General features: G+C 38.8%; 1 protein-coding gene and 1 long non-coding RNA gene across 3 annotated transcripts in view; one reads left to right on the top strand and one right to left on the bottom strand.

The window, feature by feature from the left end:
• The window catches only part of LOC115851197 (uncharacterized), a 268,333-nt gene extending 249,951 nt beyond the window's left edge, over positions 1–18,382 (bottom strand). The window contains exon 1 of the long non-coding RNA XR_009558841.1: positions 18,297–18,382. This is a non-coding gene — a long non-coding RNA (uncharacterized lncRNA). The remainder of the gene's footprint in view (positions 1–18,296) is intronic.
• Positions 2,694–3,749, top strand: LOC115851198 (glycerol-3-phosphate dehydrogenase 1-like protein). Of its 2 annotated transcripts, XM_030852868.2 has the most exons (2): positions 2,694–2,918; positions 2,988–3,749. In XM_030852868.2, the coding sequence occupies exons 1-2, from the start codon at positions 2,694–2,696 to the stop codon at positions 3,747–3,749; spliced, it is 987 nt and encodes a 328-aa protein (XP_030708728.2). The 2 variants fall into 2 exon arrangements, with proteins under 2 accessions (XP_030708728.2, XP_069899591.1); XM_070043490.1 differs by having other exon boundaries at positions 2,694–3,749.
• Positions 18,383–20,738: the final 2,356 nt, after the last annotated feature.

Below are 20,738 nucleotides of genomic sequence, written 5' to 3'. Positions count from 1 at the left end.
CTCATTGTTTCTTACTCATTGTTTCTTTCAGGTTTTGTTTTGTTATTTTAAGTGCTTGTGTTTTGCCCTTGCTCAAGAAAGCATCTGCTCCATAAGCTATTCATCAGAAACCTGTGGTTCAAGAAGTTGCAAAGACCTTCCCCGGATTACTGTTATCTCCCTTCTACATGAGGGTCAGTTTCCCCCAGGAGGCACCAAGTTACCGTTTCTGGCCTCTGGCCCACCAGGTAGTAACACCTCTGCTTGGAGGCCAGGAACAGCTGGCAGTACCTAGGATTAGGCAATAAGTAGTTTCCACAACCGGCACTCTGAAAGCAATGCAATTACTTGCTATTTATCCTTGCCTTTACCGTAATGCTGTTTTAACTGTACATGGTTCTAGCTTATGGCTACTTTCCAAGAAAGTCACTGTCTTGCTTGTCCATTTATTTATTCACTTAACAAATCCTGAGACCACAAAAAAGAAAGATATAAAGAAAACAGATATAACACCATTTAGTGGGGGAAACATGCAATATCAATACATATATAAATATATAATATAATGATATGTAATAACTATATATCATGTTAGGCGGCAAATGCACCAATGGAAAAATAAGCAGGATAAACAGACCGAGAGTAATGGGAAGTGTTATTTTAGATAGCGTGACCAAGGAAGGCCTCTCTAACGTGGTGATATGTGGGCAGAAACCTGAATGAAGTGAACAGGATGAATATCCAGGGAAAGAGCACCACGGGCAGAGAGAACTCCATGCGCAAGGGCCATGAGGTGGAGCATGAATGTGTGATCCAAGAACAGCAGGGAGTCAATGGAATTGGAGTATGAAGAGCAAGTGGAAGGACATGAGGCCAGAGACTGGCCAGGAGCCAAATCCTGAAGGGCCTGTAGGCTTTGGGAACAAATTTGCATTTTACGCTGTAAGTGTGATGAGAAGGCAGTGCCCACCCCACATCCCCCCGGGTCTGAGGAAGATACAGGAATCACAGTGACTGCAAAGTCTAGACGTGCCATTTACTACGACAGGGAGAAGCAGGTAGGGCCTGAGGTGGGGAAGGAAATGAAGATCGGTGAGTGCCTATTCCACATTACGGCGTGATTATTGGCTCTTTATACACTTGAATCTTCGGAGTTTTCTTCCCAAATCTGCATGTACAATCAACTTCCAATTATTTTGGTCAAGGGAGGCAAGTAACAAGAAGGACAATGGAAAACTTATTTACATGTTATGCAGAGCTGATTTCTGACACCATTTTGAAGTAGGCAAAGTTTATGAAGTTTCCCAGCCTTTGAGTTCATCTCTTCCACACCCCACCCCAAACTTCCTGCTCCACATTGCCCCAGATTTCTTCTAAAGACATGTAGTATCCTCGTTTTCTGTTGTGTGTGTGTGTGTCTGTGTGTGTGTGTGTATGTTTCTGTCTCTTTCCACCTCTCTTTCTTTCTGCCCCCACTCATCACCACCCATGTGACTATGGAAAGGATCAGGTATCAGTCATTTACATCTTAGGATGAATTGAACCCCACATATATCTCCCTGCAGTATTTGCCCTTTATACCTTGTCTCTAATTATATGCTGAATATTCCCCTTAAGGGGATGTTTATTTAATTCTCCTCTTAAAAAGCACTGATATGTTTAGACACCTACAGATTTCACCTAGATGTAAGACAGGATATAAAAATAAGAGTGATCCAACACAGTATATACCAGGGATGCTTCTTAAATGCCCTCTACTTCCCCAAGAAAGAAGGCAAAAAGGTTTAAAAATAAAGCAGTCTACTGGGTAAAGAACAGTTATCTCTTAACTACTGCTATGATGAATGTAACGTGTAAATAACAAAATATTGTCTGAAGTGTTGGGATGAAGGTTAATTGTCCAAACTGATCATCAGAACAAATGCCCCTAAGGCAAGTACCTGGAACAGACCAGTAAAGCCAGGAGCTACCAGGGATCCAGGAACATGACTCCAGGGAGCAATAGATCTGGAAAGAGTGCAAAAATATCAGAAAGAATTTCTGAGACGAGAAGCCACTAACACCACAGCTGTGGTTAGTTTTTCAGTTTCATGTTCATATATGTGGGCACAGTGTCTTAAATGCCCCAGGGCCAAGGGAAGATCAATACCCATTGCTAAATCATATTTACCTTAAGTTAAATGCTTCTAAAAGAGTAAGTTCTTTGAATTCTAACTTTATGGCTGATTTTTTCATCAAATTATTCATAAATATAATTAAAAAATGAAAGAACTATAGGTAGAATACTATTAATTTTTTGTTTCATTGAAGTATAGTTGATTTACAATGTTGTGTTAGTTTCAGGTGTACATCAGAGTGATTCAGATATATATATATATAGATAGATAGATATATATATATATTCTTTTTCAGTTTCTTTTCCCTTATAGGTTATTATAAAATATTGAGTATAGTACCCTGTGCTATACAGCAGGTCCTTGTTTTTCATCTATTTTATATATAGTAGTATGTTTATGTTAATCCCAACCTCCTAATTTATCCCTCCCCACAGAATACTATTAATTTTTATCTGTACCTATTAGTTGATACTCCTTTCAATATTACTATCCTGTTACCTTTTAGGTGAAAGTGAATAGGCCTGGGCCGAGCAGGCGGAGACAGGCGACCTGCTGGCTGGGGAGGTGCAAGCCAGGCTGCAGCGCTCCTGCCTGGCCATGGCAGCATCACCCCTGAAAGTGTGCATCGTGGGCTCGGGGAACTGGGGCTCAGCTGTTGCAAAAATAATTGGTAATAATGTCAAGAAACTTGAGAAGTTTGCCTCCGTGGTCAAGATGTGGGTCTTTGAAGAAACAGTTAATGGGAGAAAACTGACAGACATCATAAATAATGACCATGAAAATGTAAAATATCTCCCTGGACACAAGCTGCCAGAAAATGTGGTTGCTATCCCGAACCTCAGTGAGACTGTGTGGGATGCAGACCTGCTGGTGTTTGTCATCCCCCACCAGTTCATTCACAGGATCTGTGACGAGATCTCTGGGAAAGTGCCCAAGGGCGCGCTGGGCATCAGCCTCATCAAGGGCATAGAGGAGGGTCCCGAGGGGTTGAAGCTCATTTCCGACATCATCCGAGAGAAGATCGGCATTGACATCAGTGTGCTCATGGGAGCCAACACTGCCAATGAGGTGGCTGCTGGGAAGTTCTGTGAGACCACCATCGGCAGCAAGGTAACAGAGAATGGCCTTCTCTTCAAAGAACTTCTGCAGACTCCAAATTTTCGAATTACGGTGGTTGATGATGCAGACACTGTTGAACTTTGTGGTGCCCTGAAGAACATTGTGGCTGTGGGAGCTGGGTTCTGCGACGGCCTCCGCTGGGGCGACAACACCAAAGCTGCCGTCATCCGCCTGGGGCTCGTGGAAATGATCGCCTTCGCCAGGATCTTCTGCAAGGGCCAGGTGTCCATGGCCACCTTTCTGGAGAGCTGCGGCATAGCCGACCTGATCACCACCTGCTATGGGGGTCGGAACCGCAAGGTAGCAGAGGCCTTTGCCAGGGCCGGAAGGACCATTGAAGAATTGGAGAGGGAGATGCTGAATGGGCAGAAGCTGCAAGGACCTCAGACTTCCGCTGAGGTGTACCGCATCCTCAAACAGAAGGGGCTGCTGGACAAGTTTCCACTGTTCACTGCAGTGTACCAGATCTGCTACGAAGGTAGGCCCGTTCAGGAGATGTTGTCTTGTCTCCAGAGCCATCCGGAGCATATATAAAGTGAATTATGCAACATGTCAGGGAAAGGCCTGCCCTTCCGATCAATCATTTGGATTCAGTGGAAACTGGGACTTGCCAACAAGATGTTTGCAGCATCATAACCCCATCATGGATACTATGAATTTTTACACGTTCATTTTTGAATTGTGAGATGAAGTTCATTGGCTAAGATGTTACTGGGCAACAACTAGATGCACATATGTGAACGTGTGAGCGTGTGTTCCTTTCTCATTTTGTGGATGTTGCTATCAACCAAAATTAAAGGCCCTTTTTAAAACTTACTTTTGAAATTTTCCCACTGTGGTAGCATATAAGATTGGAACTATCGCAGCTAAAAGTTTTGGATCTAATTCATATGTATCTCAGTGAAGGTATTTTTTTTCTCATTCTCTTGAGGTTAAAATTTAACCAGCATTAACATGGTAGAGTGGCAGAGTGAGTGGGTTCAAAGATCAATATACTGTAACTTCTAAATACTATCTCAGAGCCAGCATAATTAACTACTTCGATCGTGGGTTGATTTATTATTTTAAACAATTACGTATTTTTAATAGGTAATCCACTTATATATATTCCTCTTACTACAGTTTTCTGCATTTTTAGCCTCTTTTCTCTTCATTAGCTACCAGAATGTACTTTCATAAAGGCTCAGCAGTAGCAGAAGACAGAAAACTCATCTGGGATTTTCCTGCTGTGACTGAAACATTCTTCTGATTAATGACACTTGTATGATGCTTTTTGTCAGGTAGTACTTTTGTGCAAACATTTCCTTTGAGCCTCACAGATCCCCTGAAAGGGGGCCGCTATTATTCATCATTTAAGATGCAGTCACTATGCCTGGTTGCCTGGTGAGTAGGGGCAGAGCCAGAGTCAAGCCCAGTGGTCCTCCCCCTACCAAGGTGCCAGGACCTGCTCAGACATCACTGGGCTGGTTTGACCTCCTACTAATTGGCTGTAGGATACACAGCCTTTACTGAGGCCATAGTCGGGCTTCCTGCAGCTGAGGTTTGTGTGGGTCCTTATCTAGAAGGATACCATTCAAAGTGTGGACCTCTCTCCATCAGCTTCACCTGGAGTCTCTTAGAAATGCATGCTCCCAGGTCCCAATCCAGACCTCTGAAGTGGGATCTTGTATCTATGCTTTGACATGTCTTCTGTGTGTTCATTACAATTTGAGAACCACCACTTTAGAAAATTTACTTTAGATTGACATTGGCATTTCTCAAACCATGTTCCATAGGAAATGAGTGTCCTGGGACCCAGTGGTGGTTCCGGTGTTCCCTCCAAAGGTCCACTGAGTTTGGGAAAAGCTGCATCTGTACACCCCTCTTGAAGGGGTAGAATGTATGTTAGTTTGTTAGTGGAACCTGTTTATTTAACCCAGCAAGTCCCAGACATATAAGATTATGGAGATTTCTTTTGGCAAGAAAACCTACCAAAGTTTCCAAGGTACACTGTTCCTGGCTGAGGTGACCTTAGGACAGCTCAAGTATATGTACGAGTAAGTGAATGTCAACTTCACCGAAACACATGTTGTGTGGACTAAGTGCTTTTAAATCTAGAATTAGAATGGGAATTACTGTATCTCTTAAATGAGATTGGCTTCAGGATAACATTACAGTTACCTTACATAGCACTTGATAAATATTAAGGGAACCTATGAATATCACTTATATATTCATGGATTTTCAGTCACTTTGAGATTTTGATCCTTTTTTATTTTCCAGCTTGGGACTTTCTTCTTCTATACTTGAACTGATTTTTGAATAGAATTTGCACGAGTTTTTTTAAACTCCTGTATACAGAAGTATGTGAAAGCACACAAAATCATACAAGTTTCATTGATTTTACTGCCACTGTTAAGTCAATTTTTGCTTGTCTCATAATTAATCTTTTAAAAAGTTTGTACACAGGTAACAAAGTGTTACTTTTTAAGATACATAACAGGCTGTAAATTAATTGTGGTGTCTATTAAGTAGGATAATCAGATATGAGGAATTAGGATTTTGTCTTTTGTATATTCTCATCTGCATTCAGCTTCCTACTCTGGGTTTTGTACTTGAGCGTTTTTTCTTTATAAACGCCTTATTACCACTCTGAAGTCTCTGACTGTACCACTTGAACATACTTATAATATTCCGCTCATATGGAAAAAGGTAAATTTTATGTTTGTGCTTTGCTAACTGTAGATGTTTATTACTCTACAAGTTATCTATTTTTATAACTACCTGTGGTCCACCATTTATTTTAATTCATCTTTCTTACTAATTATGGTAATAGGGAAGAGAGAGACATCTAGAAAAGAAGCTTAATTTATACTTTTTCAGCCAATCTGTGAATGTAAAAACTACACTGTTGCCTTGCCATAATCCAACCTACTATAATGTGAAACAAGTATCTGCTTTGAAATCCATCATAGCAGGTGGAATTGAGCTAAACTCCTTCTGGTTTTTCATTTAACTCACCTAGAACATGGCCCCATGGCATTGGCCCAAGGAGCAGTGAGGTACCACTGTACAAAGGAATCTTCAGTTTTTCCACTAGTGCTAATCTAACAGACTTTTACCTACACATGTACTATATTTGTTTACAGATTATAGGTCGATATGATTTAAAAGTCTGATTTAATAAACATTTAATCCCCCAAACCTATGCTACTGATCCTATTTTTTAATCAGCTTATTTAACAATTTTATTTGTTTAGGTAAGCTTTTTTTTTTTCTCCCTGAACTGGGTTTCATTGACAACAATAAAAAGGCAATTAAAAAAAAAAGTGAATGGGTCTTTCCCCCGTTTTCTTCATTTTCATGTACCCCTGGACTCTAGTAAATGAATTAGTAAATGGATATTTCTTTTCTTTTTCTAAGAGGAATATATGTGGGCACAGATTAAAATGTGTTCTAACAGAAAATCAATCCCACTAATGACATCTGACTTAGTATTGGAAGAATAAAAGAACTATAAACAAAGAAATCCCCAATGAGGCATTTACATCTTCTAAAAAAAACAAGCAGAAAATACTTTTAAAGTTGCTGAAATTAACTTGTTACCCTCAACCCAAAGAAAACCTGTTTGGTTAGGTCACCAAACCTGAGCAGAAAATATATCCACACAACTGCATTACAGCAGCCAATATGGCTGCCAGGGCCAGGCTGAAGTACAAAGCCAACACTGAATAAATAATATCAAAACCATGACAACTAACAATGCTCTATTCCTACCTAACTCTCAAAGCCAAGGTGACTTCACCAAAGGATAATCTTATGACCTGCATTTTTTGTACAGTTTCAGAAATAGGTATGTCCTAAAACGCCTAAAACCTCTGACTAGAGAATGACATCATGGGAATGTGCTATATATATATACATATATATGCATATGTACACACACACTAAATACATATATATATTCTATAAATATATTCCACAAACATCTAGAAATATATATATAGTGTGTGTATAATATAATGTATGTATATATACAATGTGTGTGCATACATGTATTTACTTTTTAACATTTTATCTCTCATTTTAAAAGGGTATGTTTCTTTTGATCTGGGACAAAATAAGGTTATAAACCTGATCATGTTGTAGTTTTGCCTTGCATATCAGATAACTTAGAGAAAAAATTAATTCTTTTTTTTTTTGAAAAAATTAATTCTTAATTACATCTAGTGTTCTTAACCTACGTTTTTAATCAAATTTTCTCTCCCTCAAATTTCCCCATCCTCATTATTTAGATCTTGGTTTAGTAACCTAATTCTACTGATTGTTTTGCTAATGTGCCTATTTTTAAAAACTTCATATCTTTTGTGTTTGTAGGTATAGTATATATAAAGAGAGAGATAATATGAGATATATGAGATAATATAAGTATACTTATATGTATATATCATAAAAATAGGATAATAGCTATTATTGACTTACACTTTGTACTGAAAGTACTCTGCTCTTTCTCAAGTGAAATCTGAGAGTGGGCTTTGATATGGAAGAAGGGATTTGAGGTACAGGAAACAAAAAAGCCACCACCTAGATGGAGGTAGCAGGTGCTGAAAGCACTCTTCTTTGTCATGTTAATCACCAGTCAGCTTTGTCCAGGGAAGAACTCTGGTTCTGAGGAGGCTCAGGTGGGTAGAGAAGAAGCTAAAGGAGAGTAGGTCCTTAGTAGTCAGGCGATTGCCAAATGGGAGCTGAAAATTCAATTGCCCCTAATTGTTCTAGAGCAGGTTCTGGAGCAAATTCTAACTCAAGAGCCACTGAAGAAAGAACAGAAGCCCTGCACTGGCTCTAGAACTTCTTTGTCTCTTGGAGCTACAACAGTGGAAAGGATAATGGATCAGCCTCTATGGCTAAAAGAAAAGCAGTCACACTGAGTTTTACTCCACAGTGGGGTAGAGTTAGATAGAAAATTCCTCACCGAATGGAACTTTCCACTCTTTATTATCTCAAAAGAATTTTCTTGCCAATAGATAAAATATATTTCACATTGTTTAATAGAGGAGATCAACTCAATTATAACCACTCAACTCAGACCACATCCAAAACACCTTGCTAAGCCACTGCAATTAATGATTGATCTCAACCAATTTCCTGGTTCTAATTATAGTTGGCCAAGCCTTGGTGACACTCGGGATCTTCAAGACCGTGAGCTGAGAAAAACCTAACAGTAAGGCAAGGCCACTCTGGGAAGAGATCACTAGTCCCATTGGAGCACAGTAAACTTAAAAGTAGTCTAGGCATGTTGCCACATTCCCCAAATCTCATTTCAAGGAGCAGGGGAGGGCACACAGAACAATGTCTAATCAATGAAAGAGTTGTCCAGCCTAGTAGGAGGCAGAGTAAGATTATGAAGGTCTATTTAAGTCTCTTTAAAGGATGCTGGAAGCGGGATCCAGGCCCAGAGAGAAAAACCTGGCAGGAGCTTAGAAATAAGGTTCAGTCCCAGCCAATTCCATGATCCAGAATTCAGTCGCAGGAAAAAACTAGAATGAGAACCAAAAGCCAAGAGCCCATCGACAGAAGATCTGTACAACAGACTGGCCACACTTACAGTGGGATGGCAAGGTAAACAGAGGTGAAGATGCTGATCTCTGCTTTGCCAGACACTGAATCACTGTCACATATCAGACAATGTGACAGAATAATTACAGATCATTCTCCCTGGTAGGAAGAAGACCCTCAATGTATTGCCAGTCAGGCTTCTTCTGGTTCAGGAACCAAGCAAGGAACAAGCCTGTGGCTGGCAGGTCTGAATACCAAGAGTCGCAGTTCCTGCGAGCATCTGATATTGTGCCTTCCCTGTCCCTGACACAGAGGCATCTGCCCAGGGGGAGTGTGAGACAGCCCTACAGAGAGACCAGCCAGAGCACAGGGAGCACCACAGTGGGAAGAAGAACACGTAAAGGAGACTGATCAGTTCAGGAGCTCAGTCTTAAAAAAGGGAATGACCTTCTTCCCAGCATAATCATACTGAATTTCAGGCTATATTGATGCTACAAAGGATAATTTTATCATAATTTTTTTATGAATAAATCAGGAACCTTTATTTTCTCTTTAGAAATTTTTCCATCTAAATATTTTATATAAGCTCTTTTTTCTTAAAAAAATTCAACATTTTTATAATACATCAGCCTGATATATTTTATAATACATGCTGTTTGAGTTAATGAAAATCCTGAGATGAAACTTATTACTTAAATTATTTTAAGGTACATTATACAGCTTGTAGGAAACTGCCACTTTCCTCTCAAGATAAACCATTTCCCTCTGGTTTTGCATAATTAAGACTTGCAATTCATAAAGTCTGGCATTATAAATCACTGTATCCCCTTGAAACACGACCAGTCAATTGTCTTCCTCAACTAAACTGCATTGAGTTGCTACTTTGTAGGCTATTATAATCCAAGATACAAACTAAACCAAAATTAACTGTACATAAAATCTATTTCAAAGAAGTTTATAAATTTATCACCTGAAAGTTTTAAACAATAAAATGAATATGCAAGAAAAGGGGAGGTTTAACATGAAAACCATTATAGGGAATACCTTTTTATAATTAATTATAATTATATAATTATATTATCCAACATTGTAACTAAAGTATGAGATACCATAATTAGAAGTAATGCGTTTTATTTTTTTTAAAAAATTGCACACTGTGAGCTTTTTCTTTTGGCAAAATAACAGTCTGAGGAAGGACCAGACCCATCTGATCTACCTCGTGTATCTACTCTATGAGAAGAAAATACAGTACCCTCCATTTCCCTCATGAAATTATGAGGGAGAAAGTGAAAAGTGAACTGCCCATACTCGCACAGCCAGGGCAGGCTTCACGGATACGCAAGTTGTTCAGTCACCCAGGGTACCAGACTTCAAGGGTTCTGTACTTGATCTAATGCTCTGCTGTCACCATCTTGAAATTCTTAATTTTTGAACAAGGGCTCCTGCAATTTCATTTTGCACTGGGCCCCACAAATATGTAGCCAATTCTGCCTACAAAGAGGCCAACTACAAATCAAGAAACATCATCCCAATTGCCACGTGATGCAACATGTACCTAGTGTATAGGATGCAAACAGGAAATGTTCACTGAATGAATTAAGTCAAATGTATTCACTAGTTTCCAAGATAGATTTTAATCCAAACAGTTGAGTTTCTTTAAATCGTTTTATAGTAAAAAAAAATCAGAGAAAGGAAACTTCCCCACTGATAACCCTTTCCCATGTCAACTTATCCATATTATTGTTATTCTCTTCTCTTTTTTAGCAACAGATACGCAAAGCTTATTCATCTGTACTGTCCTAGTACAGGTGTCCTAATTAGCAAAAGCACAGCAGAACCCTGAGATATTCAGGCAGCCCACCAGGACTTCTTTTACATGAGGATCCATTTCTGTAGACTTCTTTAAGGAAACACAAATGGTAACTCTGTAATTTGGTGGTTAGTTCTCTGAGGTCCTCGAGCTCGCACACCCTTGACTCCAGAAAAGCAGTGAGTCATTCTTTCAGCAAAAGCTAGGAAAGTGATTTGATTTTGGCAAGAAGGAGTGCTACATGGGTAAATGTCATTCATATGCACTTCTGTAGGCAGCTTTGGGACTCCTCCCCAATCCATGTCATCTTATATGTTACAGCACAGCATCTACTTTAGGGGCAGGCCTAAGTGGCTATATTTTTATCATAACATCCTGCTCCTATGACCGCAGGTGACTGAGCAACACATGGGCACTAGTCTCGAGGGCAACTTCTTCCCTGAGACTTTGATCTAAGACCTATAGAGCTAGAGTCAGATAGCAGGAGCTTACCCTGAAACGTCATGCAGAGGTGGGACCAGAGTGACCATTTCTGACCAAGTGTGCACTAATTTTTAAGTCATAGAAAGCTAAATTGCACAGATAAATAAGAGAATAGAGCAAACACACCGAGAAAGCAAAAGCCAGAAACCCAGAGAGAAACAGAGAAAGTAGCTGTCTCTGTTCCTAACAGCTTTCCAGTTTCCAACTCCATTCTCACAAGCCCCCGCTTGTTTTCATGTTTCTTATATTAAATAAAAATCCTTTCACTAAGCTAGCTTGAGTGGGTTGTGTTCCTTGCGATCAAATGTGTAGTACAGCATCCCTGAAGAATGTATTCTAAGTTATTTGACAGCACTTACTGTGAAACTGAAATACCAAACAGCTGGAGTCACCAAAAATACACGACCATCTAGGGTTGGCCGTAAGAGCTCTCATTAGATTGGAAAATTTTTCTTCTCTCAATCTCAAGAGAAACAGAGTCAATTATACAGTCCTGTACAAGCTGAAAATCTTTACCTCCTTCCTGTGTGCATTTCAACTGTTCTAAATGCACCCACCTCCTGCTTACAGACCGCTCTGTTCCTCTCCTATTACTGAAAAGAGGGTAGGAAGCCCAGCCTTTTCTAGCACTTCCCAGAGTCCCAGGACTTGGGTAGCCAGAGCCTGAGCACCAGCATAAGCCATGACAATGATACCAGTTCCCCAGAAGTGCCCTGGCACCCAAAAGAAAGAAAAGAATCTCAAGAACAGGAACAAAATCAAGCAGAGGTCTATATTCAAAAGCCAATCCAATGGTCATCCACATCCTTGCTTATTTATCCTCATGATTGGTACAATCTGAAAAAGCAAGGAATCAATGCTCTTGATGGCTTTTTGTTCAATTCATTTAAGATATTTGCTGTAAGCCTTCTCATTATCTTTTCATACTGCTTCATTGTCATCTCCCCCAATATACTTTCAAAGGCAAGATAATGCCAAGAATAATCTTTTATCTTGCACAACATTTGGCACAATGCTGGACACACAGAAGGTATTTAAAAGTACCCATTCGACTTAATTAATTGAATGACTAGTTCCTCAAATGGAGTTAACTAATTTTTATTCATCATGTCGTAGAATCTAGCCCAGTATCTTGAAAGAGAAAAAAGTGTAAAGCACAAGGGGAAAATGCTTCACCTACCCTAACCTCTAAAGCTTAATTGATCTTCAAGTGTTTGCTGAATTTTCCCCCAATATTATTTGACTTTTTCACAACATGGATTCCTGCCAGGCCAAGCTTGAGACAGATTACTTCAGCCCAGATGAAGTCACACACACACACACACACACACACACACACACACACACACACATACATGCATGGGTCATATTGTTTTTGCCTAAAACAGATTCTTTGTTGAATTTCCCTTAGCACAGCACATAGCATATCACATAGCTGTCTGCATACACTAAGCACTTAATAATGCTCTGCAGTTTTAAGTAGCTGTGTGTCCCTAGAGAGTCTTCAAAATATAGCCCAATACTAAGAGTAAAAGTGAAATCTCAATGACAGTTTTTTTTAAAAATACCAGAAAAGGGATGCCAATAGCTATTTCTCCTTGCTACTGGCCAATGTTTTTATACATTGTTTCTAGATAATATGAAGAAAAAGACCTATAAATTTAGATTTATATTCTCTAAATTTCACTCAGGTAGATGTGGGTGACCTGGGAGGTAACTGTAGAAAAATATACCCGTGTAAATTTTAGAAGATTTTATTTATATTTAAGCCTTTATTATTCACAGTTCATTATATTTACCATTTTCCTTTCATTTAGTAAAAGTATTTAATGATATCTTAAAGGTCACAATGAAAGTAATAACAAAAAATAATCCTGGCTGTTCCTGAGAGATTTTTCTATTTTTTTATTGCTGAATACAAAAATTAGAGTAAAATGTCTAAACTATTACTAAAAAATACGTTTATTTTTATTGCTAATAAGATTTTTTAAATTATCACACAGGTCTTTCTTATAAAATGAATAATAAAATTATACATATAAGTAATTAAGCATGATTACTCTTATATTTAGGTAAAATTTTTCCTGCTGATTTGAGAATTCCTGTTTCTCTTCCTTATAAAATATCTCTATATGAAACTGATATCAAAGCTTAAAATTCTACAATTAGAGATGAGACTTTAGATTTAACATAAAGTCTCCTTCCAAAAAGACACTTACAAGGGGGGTGTGGAATACTGGCTGGAGAGATAACCTTTACCAGACAATAGCACCTTAAAGAGAATTAGTTTATCAAGTGTGTTTCACCTGATAACTAAGTTCAAGTAAGTTACTGAGAAAATGGTAGTCTTAACATGGTTGGAAAAACACTAAGAAAGAGATGAGAACGGCCCTGGATAAGGTTTTAAATAGCAGGCACCAGAAAGCCAGGAGTAAACTTGAGAGCATTTTGTGTCTTAGGAAAGAAGGCCCAGTATAAGGTTAAGAAAAGAAATCAGAAAAGAAATGCAAAGAACATATATTCACAACTTTTTCTATGGCTGAACCCAAAATTTCCTTCTTGGAACATGCCTTTAAATAATATTATCCTCATTAAAAAAATTAAGGGGCAGCAGTGGTTCTGGAATCAGCACTGGATAGAAACACTCCACAGCTCATTTCTCTAGTTCATTACAGCAAAAAAAAATGGTTGTCAAATACCTGAGGGCTCTAGAGTCAACTCCTGAGGCTTCTGAAAAGTAAATCAAAGCAGGTAGATTGCAGAGAGGAGCCAAAATATAGAAAACAAAGTGAGAGATGTTTCCTTTTCTTTCCTCACAGACTTGCCCCCAAGGGTAAGGCCCAGTCATAGAGTCACTTACCAGTGGCAGCAGCCACAAAACTTTCAGAAGAACTCCCTTTTTTCTGGTCAGAGAAATAAGGAAGAGAAGATTCTACAGGCTGGAGGGTATAAGGAAATTTCAGCACACTGACGGCTAGATGGGGATTTATGACCTTACACAAGTCTCAGGCTTATCTATCATCTATGCATGCGTGGGACAGACCAGACCAACATAATAAAGGCATAGAGAAGTAAAGGGAGATTTGAACCACTGCCCATGTCTCATACTAACCTCTGAGATACTTGTGTGTGTAACAGACTCAAACTAGCTTATAATGTGCTTTGAAAACTGAATTGAGATATAAACCAGAGGCAAAGAAGACAAAACAGAACACATAGTCTTAATCTACTCAAGTTCTCCAACATTTCCCAGAGGATTATAACCAGACCCAGTGTCTACAAAACATAACAATCCGCTTGTCCAGGATGAAAATCCAAAATTACACAACTTGCTGAGAACCAGGAAAATTTCACCAATTCTAAAGTGAAGACACAATGTGCAGATGCCATTCTCAAGATGATCCAAGTCTTGGAATTACAAGGCAAATACTTTAAAGCAGCTATTTAAGCTATGCTCTGTGAATTAAAGAATAACACAGCTGAAATGACTAAAGGATAAGGGTTCTTAGAGGAATACATACTATCAATAAAAAAAAAATAAGGTCAACATGTGAAATAAAAAATTCACTAGATGGGTCCAGATAGAAGATTGGAGATGACACAGGAAAAATAACAGTGAATTTGAAGATAATCAACAGAAATTATCCAACCTGAAGGAAAGAGAAAAGAGTATTTTTTAAAAATTAACAGATCTGCACAAGAGTCAAAAAACAATTTTTTTAATGGGACTGGTAAGTTCTTTCCTATCAATAATTTAATGTAAATGTAAACGGGCTAAATTCTCCAGTCAGAAGACACACTGTAAAATGGCTTAATAGATAGAAAATAAAATAAAAATAAAAACAAGATCCAATCATATGCTGTCAATAAGAGATTCACTTTAGCTTTAAGGACATATATAGGCTGGGAGTAAAGGGATAGAAAAAGTATTTTAAGCAAGTGATAATCAAAAGAAAACTAGCATAGTTGCACTTATACCAGAGTGAATAGACTTTAAGTTCAAAATGGTCACATGAGAAGGTCATCATATAATGATAAAAAGTCAATTCATCAAGATATAACAATTGTAAATAAATACGCACTCAACATCAGAGCACCTAAAAACATAAAGCAAATACTAACTTAACTAAAAGGAGAAATAAGCTGCAATACAATAACAGTTGGGGACTTTAACACCCCACCCTCAACAATGGATAGATCATCTAGACAGAGCATCAATAAAGAAACAGCAGATTTGAACACTATAGTTGAAATAGACCCAACATATGTATACAAAACATTCCAGCCAACACCATCAGAATACATGTTCTTCTCAATAGGACTCAGAACATTTTCTAGGATAGATCACATTTTAGGTCACAAAACAAGTCTCAACAAATTCAAGAAGACAGAAATTATATCAAGTATCTTTTCCAACAATGATAGTATGAAATTAGAAACCAATAACAAGAGGAAAATTGGAAAATTCACAATTATATGGAAATCAAACAACATACTCCGGAACAACAGATGGATCAAAGAAGAAATCAAAAGGGAAAACAACTGAAACTAAAACAAGAAAACTAGGGAGAAAAGCAACCTGATATTGGTCTTAACAATGATTTTTTGGAAATGATACCAAATGACATAAGCAACAAAAGCAAAAATAAATGAGTGGGACAACAGCAAACTAAAAATCTTCTGCATAGCAGAAGAAATTATCAACAAAATAAAAATCAACCTATGGAATAGGAGAAAATATTTTCAAACCATGTACCTGATAATAGGTTAATATGCAAAAGATATAAGGAACTGATATTACTCACTAGCCAAAAAAAAAAAAGTCCAATTTAAAAATGGTTAAAGGACCTGAGTGGATATTTTTCCAAAGAAGATATACAAATGGCCAACAAGTATATGAAAAGGTGCTCAACATCAATAATCATCAGGGAAATGCAAATTAAAACCACAATGACAGATGGACAACAGGAGCATGAAAAGATGCTCAACATCGCTAATCATCAGGGAAATGCAAATCAAAACCACAATGAGCTATCACCTTACACCTGTCATCAAAAGAATACAAATAACAAGTGTTGGCAAGGATGTGGAGAAAAGGGAACTCTCCTACACTGTTGGTGGAAGTGTAAATTGGTACAGCCACTGTGGAAAACAGTATGGATGTTTCTCAAAAAGCTAAAAATAGAAATACCATATGACCCAGCAATTCCACTCCTGGGTATACATCCAAAAAACCAAAAACACTGATTGGAAAAGGTACATGCACCCCAGTGTTCATAGCAGCACTATTTACAATTGCCAAGATATGGAAGCAACCTAAATGTCCATCAACAGGTGAATGGATAAAGAAAAAGTGGTATATATACAATGGAATACTACTTAGCTATAAAAAAGAAAAAAATTTGCCACCTGCAGCAACATGGACTTGGAGAGCATTATGCTAAGTGAAATAAGTCAGACAGAGGAAGACAAATACTGTATGATATCACTTACATGTGGAATCTAAAAAAGACAACAAGGGAAATTCCCTGGAAGCCCAGTGGTTAGGACGCAGCGCTTACACTGCCAGGGGCTAGGTTCAATCCCTGGTCAGGGAAGTAAGATCCTGCAAGCCATGCAGTGCAGCCAAATTTTTAAAAAGAAATAAATAAAAATTTTTTAAAATTAAAAATAGGTCTTCCCTGGTGGTGCAGTGGTTAAGAATCCACCTGCCAATGAAGGGGACACAGGTTCGAGCCCCAGTCTAGGAAGATCCCACATGCAGGGGAGCAACTAAGCTTGTGTGCCACAACTACTGAGCCTGTGCTCTAGAGTCCACGAGCCACAACTACTGAGCCTGCGTGCCACAACTACTGAAGCCCATGCGCCTAGAGCCCACGGTCCACAAGAGAAGCCACTGCAATAAGAAGCCTGTGTACTGCAATGAAGAGTAGCTGTCGCTCACCACAACTAGGGAAAGCCCGCATGCAGCAATGAAGACCCAATGCAGCCAAAAATAAATGAATAAATAAATAAATGTATTTAAAAAAATAATAACTAATAGTTTAAAAATGAAAAATAGTGAATATAACAAAAAAGAAGCAGACTCACAAATATATAGAACAAACGAGTGGTTACCAGTGGGGATAGGGAAGCGGGGAGGGACAATATAGGGATAGAGGATTATGAGATACAAACAATTAGGCATAAAGTAAGCTACAAGGATATATTGTACAATATGGGTAATATAGCCAATATTTTATAATAACTATACATGCAGTATAACCTTTAAAAATTGTGACTCACTGGGCTTCCCTGGTGGCGCAGTGGTTGAGAATCTGCCTGCTAATGCAGGGAACACGGGTTCAAGCCCTGGTCTGGGAGGATCCCACATGCTGCAGAGCAACTAGGCCCGTGAGCCACAACTACTGAGCCTGCGCGTCTGGAGCGTGTGCTCCGCAACAAGAGAGGCTGCGATAGTGAGAGGCCCGCACACCGCAATGAAAAGTGGCCCCCGCTTGCCACAACTAGAGAAAGCCCTTGCACAGAAACGAAGACCCAACACAGCAAAAATAAATATAAATTAATAAACTCCTAGCCCCAACATCTTAAAAAAAAAATTGTGAATCACTACTGTATACCTGTAACATATAATATTGTACATCAACTATACTTCAATAAAAATTTTTTTTTAAAAACCCACAATGAGATACCACTTCACACCTGCTACAACAGCTGTTATCAAAGAGACAAGAAATAAGAAGTGCTGGTGAGGACATGGAGAAAAGGGAATCCTGGTACATTGTTGATGGTAATGTAAATTGGTGAAGCCACTATGGAAAACAGTATGGAGGTTCCTCAAAAAATTAAAAATAGAACTACCACATGATCCAACAATCCCACTTATGAGTATATATCTAAAGGAAATGAAATCACTGGCTCAAAGAGAAATCTGCACTCCCATGTTCACTGCAGCATTATTTACAATAGTCAAGACATGGAAACAATCTAAGTGTCTGTCAACAGATGAATGGATAAAGAAACTGTGAGATATATATATATACACACACACACACACACACATATATATGTACATATATATACACATACACACACACAACGGAATATTATTCAGTCATAAAAAGGAAGGAAATTCTATCATTTATAACAACATGGATGAATCTTGAGGACATTTTGCTAAGTTAAGTCAGATAGAGAAAGACAAACACTGTATGCTCTTACTTATATGTTGAATCTAAAAAAATCAAACTCACAGAAACAGGAAGTAGATTGGTGGTTGCTGTTAGGTTGGTGGTGAAATGGGTAAAGCTGGTCAAACTTCCATTTCTAAGGTATCGTCTAGAAGAAAAAAAAATTAACAGAACATCAGAGACCTGTGGGACATTATCAAAAGGTCTAACATACATGACACTGGAGTCCTAAAAGGAGAGGAGAAAAAGATTAGGACTGAATATTGGAAGAAGTTATAGCCAAAAACATGGTAAAGTTTGATTTAAAACATATACTAACAGATCCAAGAATTTCACCATGCTCCTGTTGGAAGACAACTCTCTATGGCAGTTCTGCACATTTTGTATCAACTTTTGTTTCAGACTATCTTTTTCAAGCATGCTTGTATAGCAAATAATCCTGGAAGATAGAGATAGTGTCTCCCTCTGAGACAGAGGGAAAACTTGTTTCATGACCATTATAATAATGATAATGTCACTTGTCAGGCAAAAGGTTGGCTGGTTTCTTTTCAGTGTCCTTTGAAAGATTGGAGTTTCCTCAGCTATGATTCAAACCCACCGCATGCACAGCATCCTCCTTGGCTGCTCTGTATCATACCATAGGACCTGGGAGGCAAGGAACATCATCATGAACATGAAGTTCATGCTATCTGCAGTGCCACATGTAATAAAATCTTCTGTCTCTTACCCAGCAGTAACATGTCTTCTACCAGCATCCACAAAACTATTAACTTGTTAGCTTACAAGCAGGGTAAAATCTCAGGCCCTTCACAGTTCTTGACTATCCAAACAAGACAACTTCAAAAAGAAAATCATAACCTAACTTCTGAACACCAAACATAAAGAAAAATCGTGAAATCAGCTAGAGAAAAAACTCTGACATACAGTGGAACAGTGATTTGAATAATCATGGATATCTCACCAGAAGTAATAGAAGACAGTGGAGCAACATGTTTAAACCATTGAAAGAACAGTCAACTCAGAATTCTATATCCAACAAAAATGTATCATTTTCCTCCAAAAATAAAGAAAAAATGAAGATATTCCCAGACGAACAAAAACTAATAAAATTCATCATCAGCAGACATGTTCTACAAGCTGTGGTAAAGTAGATTCTTCAAATTGAAAAGAAATACCACCACAGGAAAATGTAAATCTCCAGAAATAAAGGAAGAACAGAAATGATAAATATCTGGATAAATAAAGATTATTTTTTTCTGGTAAGTTCTGCTGAAAGTAAAAATTATAACACTCTGTGTTGGGATTTTCTATAAGTACAAGTTATACATATGATATGTATAACATAAAGGACCATAATAGAGTTATATGGATGCAAGTTTTCTACATTTGATATGAAGTGGTACAAAATTAATCGTAGCAGATGATGAAAGGTTAGGTATGTATATTGTAATCACTAAAACAACCATTGAAAAATAATACAAAGATATATAGTCAAAAATTTAATAGACAAATGTAAACTCAATACTAAAATAATGTTCAAGTAAACTAAAAGAAGGCAGGAAAGGAGGTGGGGGAGAGGTGGCTGAGTTAGAAAACAGAGAGGATAGAGGAAAAAAATAATAAAATAGTAGACTTAAATCTAACCATTTCAATACTTATATTAAAAGTTAATGGTCTAGAGGGGCTTCCAGGAAGATGGCAGAAGAGTAAGACACGGAGATCGCCTTCCTCCCCACAGATACACCAGAAATACATCTACACGTGGAACAGCTCCTACAGAACACCTGCTGAATGCTGGCAGAAGACCTCAGACCTCCCAAAAGGCAAGAAACCCCCCCACGTACCTGGGTAGGGCAAAAGAAAAAAGAATATACAGAGACAAAAGGATAGGGACAGGCCGGCACCAGTGGGAGGGAGCTGTGAAGGAAGAAAGGTTTCCACACACTAGAAGCTCCTTCGTGGGTGGAGACTGCGGGTGGCGGAGGGGGTAAGCTTCAGAGCCGCGGAGGAGAGCACAGCAACAGGGGCGCAGAGGGCAAAGCGGAGAGATTCCCGCACAGAGGAACAGGGCCGACTGGCACTCACCAGCCCGAGAGGCTTATCTACTCACCCACTGGGGCAGGTGGAACTGGGAGTTGAGGCTCAGGCTTCACCGGGAGAGGATTCGGGTTGGCGGCGTGAACACAGCCTGCAGGGGATTAGTGCGCCACGGCTACCTGGGAGAGAGTCCGGGGAAAAGTGTGGACCTGCCGAAGAGGCAAAAGACTTTTTCTTCCCTCTTTGTTTCCTGGTGCACGAGGAGAGGGGATTAAGAGCGCTGCTTAAAGGAGCTCCAGAGATGGGTGTGAGCCGCGGCTATCAGCGCGGACCCCAGAGACGGGCATGAGATGCTAAGGCTGCTGCTGCCGCCACCAAGAAGCCTGTGTGTGAGCACAGGTCACTATCCACACCCTGCTTCCGGGGAGCCTGTGCAGCCCGCCACTGCCAGGGTCCCGGTATCCAGGG

This window comes from Globicephala melas, chromosome 14, assembly GCF_963455315.2.
Source record: "Globicephala melas chromosome 14, mGloMel1.2, whole genome shotgun sequence".
NCBI lineage: Eukaryota > Metazoa > Chordata > Mammalia > Artiodactyla > Delphinidae > Globicephala > Globicephala melas.
This window is presented reverse-complemented; position numbering and strand designations above follow the sequence as displayed.

Excerpts from the sequence above, each read along its gene's own strand:
- LOC115851198 (XM_070043490.1), top strand. The coding sequence starts at position 2,694 with ATGGCAGCATCACCCCTGAAAGTGTGCATCGTGGGCTCGGGGAACTGG.